Raw genomic sequence first — 6668 nt, forward strand, 5'->3', positions numbered from 1 at the left:
ATGTTGGGCAGTGGGAAAGAGGTTTAAAACTGGGTGTAGTCCAGTCTCCTGGTTTTGGATTACGCTTCGCGGAACGAAAGTCAGTTTAAAGCAGGGCGCTTTACATTCTCCCTTTCTCTGGGGTTTAAAGCTGGGTGTAACCGTCTGTCTCGGCACGGGGAGGATTTGCTGTATTACACAAGTCAGTTATTTCTTGGACCAAGGTATACAAGTATCGCTAAAGCACAATATCATATATCTGTCTGAAGTCGATATTGTCCCTAGAGAGGGGCTCTCTATCCATCCACCCAGCATGTATAAAATGCTTATCTGCAGAGTAGCTAAATGGTATACATAAAAAAAATGCTGGGTATGTTAATCTGTCTGGAGTAGGGGGGCGGGAATTTGAAGATTGAGGTGGGTGGATTTTCCGCCTTTAGGGGTCTGGGGAGAAGTAAGATTGATTTGTGTTAGAGCAGGAGGATTAGGATGGTTTGGGGGATGCTGTGTTCCCACTGACTGGGCGAGGAATTCCGGGCTGACTGTGTTAGGGGTTTTCCTCCTGTGGGTTGGTGGCAGCTGGCGTAAGGTATGTTACACCCTATCCCTGTGTGAGCATGGAGGAGGAGGATTGGGCTCTATTAAATTGGTTCCCTCTGGGAACCAGAGGGAGTTTTCTTTTTCGAATGCCAGACCTCTCCTGCTGGGATGCTTGGTGTACTTGCTGAAACTACCTCTCTGACACTTGCCCGAGGTTTCTGCCTCCTGGTCTTACATTGCCACTGTTTGCACTGCTTATCCGGCCGATGCGGAACTGATTCAGCGAGAGAGTCAACATTCCACTCCGCGCTGGGTCCTGCTCGCCACATTGACTCCTACGGGATTGAGTCAGGAGCCATTGGTCCCTATATACAGGCATGGATGGATGTGGCTATAGATAACAAACCAATCCGATCAGCAGGAAACAGGACCAAGTTCGGCCCTGACGCAAACGGGTCCAGGGGCGTTGCGCACCTCCGTGTAGCTGCTCCTTTCCAGTCACCGGCCGGATGTAGAGTGATGGGTGGGGTGCGCTGTAGCAGGAGCTGGTACCTCGGCCGCCCAGCTTCGCTCCCGCAGCCACTAGCTCTGGCAGGCTCTGCCTCCGGGTGCGCGCTGCGCCCTCCCCTTATGGGTGTCAGGCGAGAGGCGGAGCCGCCTTCCAGTCCCTTGTATCAGGAGCCGGTGTTACTCGCGGTCACTCAGAGCCGCCTTTATCTTGCTCCACTGCAAGGGGGTGGCACTTGGGAACACCTTATTTTACCATACACGCTATAAATTCACCACCTGGAATGGGAGCGGGGCTACGGGCCGCAGCGGGACACTGTGACGCACGGACACCGGGTCACCAGCAGAAGCCAGATCCAGGGAGCCGGCAGTGAGGCTCGACTCTACAGGACATTGGTTGGTGTGAGCTGCCTGCGGCGTCCTCCTGATCTGAGCGGGTGATGGGGGGAAAGGCAGTGGGAGCTCGCAAGGCGGCTTGCATGGATCTGTGGCCGTGTCACGCTCATAGGGGGCTCTTTTAATTTATTCACGCTGCAAGGAGTTGTGTTTCTGCCATCAGAGGCGCTCCCTTTGCAGTTCCCATCCCCCAGCCTCATGGGGTGTGGACTGGAAGAAGTTGCTCTTGCATCTTTGAGAAATCGAAAAGGAGCTCGGTTTCCTCCCTTAGCTGCTGGCTTTGGCGATGATGCTCTGACAGAGGATGCCGCGAGATATTGGGCCGGGGGCCACCAGGAGAGGTTGAGGTCAGAGAAGATTTGCAGAGAGAGGTCGGGAGGTATGGGGGAGTGGGAACGGAGGGCTTGGCGTTGGAAGGTGCAGGGGTGCACGGATATAGGAGTTAAGAGGAAAGAGCGGAGGCAAAGCCCAGAGCGGGGTTGGGATTAAAATGGGAAGCTGAAGGGGACTGGGGTGAGGAAGGAGTTTGCTGAGGGCTAGGGAGAGAAAAAGGTGAAGCTCTGGGAGAGGGTTATGGGTAGGAAGGGGAAGTACTGCTAACTGTGGGTTAGCGCATGGCGCAAAATGCCCTCCATCTATCCTTTATTCCAGCAAACCGCCCGAGCGTTGCAGCGAGCAAGCGTGGGGAAGGCTTTGGAGATACAAGGCCTGGCTCCTGGTGGCCCTTGCAAGGGAATTTGGTGGAGCAGAAGAAGGAACCGGCTGCTGTGTCCGTGCTCCCCAGGCACCTGGTGATCACTGGCATTGCACCCCACCCATCTGCCAACATGATGCAGATCTGCGACTCCTACAGCCAGAAACACTCCCTCTTTAACGCCATGAACCGCTTCATCGGGGCCGTCAACAACATGGACCAGACGGTGATGGTGCCCAGCCTGCTGCGGGACGTGCCGCTGCTGCTGGAGGAGCTGGACTCAGGGGGCGGCTGCGGGGAAGGGGATCCCCAGCTGTCGCCGGGGGACGCCGGCGCCTTCTTCTCCCGCAGGGACATGTACAGCCATTACCTGCTGCTCAAGTCCATCCGCAACGACATCGAGTGGGGGGTGCTGCAGCAGGGCGCCGAGGAGGCCAGCCGGAAGAAGGACAAGCTGAGCGGGGACATTAGCCGGGGCCTCCCGGAGGCCGCGGTGGAGGAGGAGGATCTGGAGAAGCAATTCCACTATCACCTGAGCGGACTCCACACGGTGCTCTCCAAACTCACCCGCAAGGCCAACGTGCTCACCAACAGATACAAGCAGGAGATCGGCTTCAGCAACTGGGGGCACTGAGCCAGGGCAGGGCTTGGCATGGGGGGGGGAGGGTGCCGCCGAGCAAGGGGTCCCTATCTGCCGGCGGGAGGGGCTCTGGGGAGCGCGCATGAGGACGAAGTGTGTGTGTGTGTGTGTGCCCGCGCGCGTGCAAATGGAGGGGATGAGCCTGGGATGGGCATGGAGGGGAAGCGAGTGTGTTACAATGGAAGTGGGTGGGGGCGTGTGCCAGAGGGGGAATGAATGACTGCGACCGTGGAGGAGGGGCAGACTTGTGTGTGGCTGGGGCGGGTGGAAATTCAAGCGGGAGGGGGACGGGACCGTGACGCATGGCGGGCACATCCTGCCCGGGTGTGCAAGCAGCTGCGAGCTGCACGGCGGCGGGGCTCTTTGCCTACGCAGCAGCAGCAAAGCGGCGTGTGTGTATCAAGTTTCCTAGACTGGGAGCTTAGAAGGAATGACGGAGGGTGGCCCAGGCCGGTTACTGAGAGCGTGTGGTGGCGGAGGCGGCCGTCCTCCTAGCGGAAACTGCATCAATTCTTTCTTTCCTGTTTTGCACTACTTTTATAACAATAAAAGGCGTGTATATAATGTGTAAGATTTCTTTGCATGCTCTTAGAATTGCAGTCCTCTTATTTTTTACCAACGCACAAACAGAGAAAGGTGTATATTAATCATTATTAGTTTGATTTTATGTTCTCTCCAGGGTGAGCAGTTATTGTTCCCCTCTAAATAAGGAGACTGATGATGACTTGTACATGTATGTGCTGGCTGTATAGCTGGCTGTTATGAGGCTGAAAAGAAGCCAATGAAAATAACAAAACTGTTGTAAAAATTACATTTGTTACCCAGGACGGAGCCAGTTTCCTAAGCCACATCACTATCGCTGGATGGATGAAGGGTACAATTACTGTACATGTACTGAAGCTTATTTAAAACTTTTTTTTATCCAGATGTAGAGTATATTCTAAAATAAAGAAGCAAATGTATTGACTAAGATTGGCTTAACTTTTTTTGTTATAATCCCTGTTCTCTACATGCATTAAATACTAATTATTCACATACACAACCTAAATATATTAATTGTCTCTACATTATTTTAAAACTGTATTTCTAGTGCTGTGTTACAAGGCACTGGATATAAAGGGGTAATTTGTTAGTGAGGACTAGCTAACATATGCAACACTGCTAAAAATGGGTCTAGTAAATATACCTTACACACTATGTTTTTAGTTACTTCAACTGTTAAGCGGAGTAAGAATAGTCTGTCAGGATGTATGTATACCAATATAAAGGTCAATCCCTGTTTAAACTAAAGTATTTGAGAATATACATCAATGGTTACTAGCTCTATGTTACCAGAATTGTATAGATTTTATTCTCTGTGTTTTTTTTCCATTTGCTGAAGTAATAGGCCCTGTAGTTAGTTCTCTCTCTCTCTTTCCATATATATGCAGCATTAGGTGGTGTAGCACATAATACAATATATTGTTTGGTAAAGGCTTGTCCTTGAATAAGTCCTAAGTAATATTACAGTATACTTATGATTACAATATATGTGTGCATATGACAAACAGATAGGGTTTACAGCTTTTCTGCTTATGTTCAGTGATAATATGTACTTAATCTTCAGGCACAATATCACTTTCAGATTTTTCATGCTCAGAAAGGCTAATAGTTTGTATATATCTTAATGCACTTAAAAGGACACTGCCATGCAGCATGTACCCATACCCCATTAAAAAAAAAGTAATAGAATAGTATTTTCATTAAAGTAAAAAAAAAGCACAAACAAAAACAGACCTTTGTTTAGATTTAAAAATTCCCCAACACTCCTCAATGTCTCACGGTGACATTGTACTAGTGCATGAGAACCAGACACATACTAGTGTGTCAGTTTCATTGTCCATGTTGAGTAAAGTGAAAAAAGTTAACAGTTTAAATATTGAAATATATTTTAAAGTTCATTGGTGCTTCTAGTGCTAATTTAGACTGGAAATTAGAAGGTGGTTTCTAACCATCAGAGGAGTGAGATTCTGAAACAGCCTTCCAATAAGAGCAGTCGGGGTCCGGGGAAGACAACCCAATTCATTTGAAAGATGGAGTTTGATAAGTTTATGAACAAGATTAATGACTGGTATAGCAGGGGACTAGGAGGTCCCTTCCAGTCCTATGTTCCTAATAAATCAAAGTATTTATTAATGACATAACTGAGGAAACCTTGAAAAACATAACTGGCTTTTTAACCTAACAGTGTCTCATTAGTAACACTGTCAGTCAGTCTATTTTACTTCCCAGTAGGGTGGTGCATAGAAAAATATCAGGGGTAATGAGAAGTACTACAAAGGATTCCTAATTTCACAGCTGGTAAGGCTTTCTATTAATGAACAAAGCCCAATAAACATGCGGTAAAAGATGTCTTGCTTTAGGTTTTAAAGTTCTGTACTCCTGGAACTTTTGGAGGAACAACTTGTTCTGCTTTATTTAGTTCTGCATCAAATAAACCAGTTTAAGACTACAACACTACTGTTTAAAATTGCTTATGAAAAAGACAGGCCCTGATATTATTTTAAGTATCTAATTCTGAATTGTAATCTCTCCCAGTAAAGATGTAGTTTATACTCAATTTATAGTGCTGATCAAAACCACAAATACGATAGTAGAAAATATCCATTAGTAAATGTATAGTATAGTCTCATCTTGAATATTCCATTCAATTTTAGACACATCTAAAAAAATACAACAGAAATAGAAAAGGTTCAGAGGGAGAATAATGAAAATTATTAGAGGTATTTGGGAGTAGGAACAGAGTTTCCATATGAGTAAACCTTAAAGCTTAAGGTGATATAGGAGTATATAATACAAAGGACTGTAGAGAAGCCATTCAAGTTCTTCTGTTTACTTATTTATATGATTTAAGTAAAAGAGCACCTTTAATGAAATAAAAAGTCTTTGAATTTAAAAATAGATAAAAATGAATATTTTTTCAATGCAAAGTCCAAAGTACGGAATTTGTTGCTGTCATGCTATTGAAGAAAACCACTTAGTTGAAAAATATGTTTTAAAATGACATAAATCATAACATCTGATATTTCAGTAGCAAGGATACAATTACAAAGTCCACCACTTGTCAATCTTCATGCCATAAACTGATTGGGAAGAAATCTCCCTTGTACAGTGTTGCACAATTAGCTGTATTATTGGGCATTGTATCATCCTTTGAAGCATTAGGCATTTATAAATGCTGGAGACTAGATACTGGACTAGATAAACCATCGGTTTGTACCAATAAAGCAATTCTGGTTTCAGATTAAATGATGCCTACGGACAGGATCTGCCTTTAAGAAGTTTCTCCCTCAATGCTGCAGTCTAACAGCGTAGTGAATGGACTGTTCTTCAAGGATATGTCTTATAAGAAAAGGCAAGTTTAAAAAAACCCAACTACTGTAGTTCTATATAAATCAGAAGAGGTACAATTTGTGAAGTACTGTAGTTGCATTTTTTAACTCACCTTTGATGATAAGAAAATAAACCAAGTAAACTGTATTTCAGATATTGGTAGAGTAATAATTAATCTCAAAGCCCTTCGCATACTTTGCAAACTGGTTACAACTCTATATACATGCTATCTACCAACTACTACAAGGCATTGTTCCTGGAATATGTCAGTTGTATGAGAGCACATACGATGATACACCACTGTGGTTTAGGTGCTAAACCATACCTTTCTGCATGTAAAGCCACAGAAGGGAAAAGTTAGGGGGAAAAGTCATGGCTTCATCTTAGCAGGGGGCTGGCTTAACTTCCTATGGTGGATACTGGGGATATGGCAGCCAAACGGCATTACGACCATGGGCTGCAGTCCTTGATGGATGAAATTTTGTGTTAGATTAAATGTACAGTTCATAAAGCACATTGTACAGTTCTGTCAAGTGTGCA

At 45.7% G+C, this 6668-nt stretch overlaps 1 protein-coding gene across 2 annotated transcripts; it reads left to right on the forward strand.

Moving 5' to 3' along the window:
- The first annotated feature begins 1055 nt into the window (after positions 1–1055).
- On the forward strand, positions 1056–3726 carry MID1IP1 (MID1 interacting protein 1). Of its 2 annotated transcripts, none has more exons than XM_030575999.1 (2): positions 1056–1422; positions 2074–3726. In XM_030575999.1, the coding sequence occupies exon 2, from the start codon at positions 2250–2252 to the stop codon at positions 2748–2750; it is 501 nt and encodes a 166-aa protein (XP_030431859.1). In that variant the 5' UTR covers positions 1056–1422; positions 2074–2249; the 3' UTR covers positions 2751–3726. The 2 variants fall into 2 exon arrangements, with proteins under 2 accessions (XP_030431859.1, XP_030431868.1); XM_030576008.1 differs by lacking the exon at positions 1056–1422 and adding an exon at positions 1438–1769.
- The last annotated feature ends 2942 nt before the right edge of the window (positions 3727–6668 follow it).

This window comes from Gopherus evgoodei, chromosome 1 (assembly GCF_007399415.2).
Source record: "Gopherus evgoodei ecotype Sinaloan lineage chromosome 1, rGopEvg1_v1.p, whole genome shotgun sequence".
In the NCBI taxonomy this organism is placed as follows: domain Eukaryota; kingdom Metazoa; phylum Chordata; order Testudines; family Testudinidae; genus Gopherus; species Gopherus evgoodei.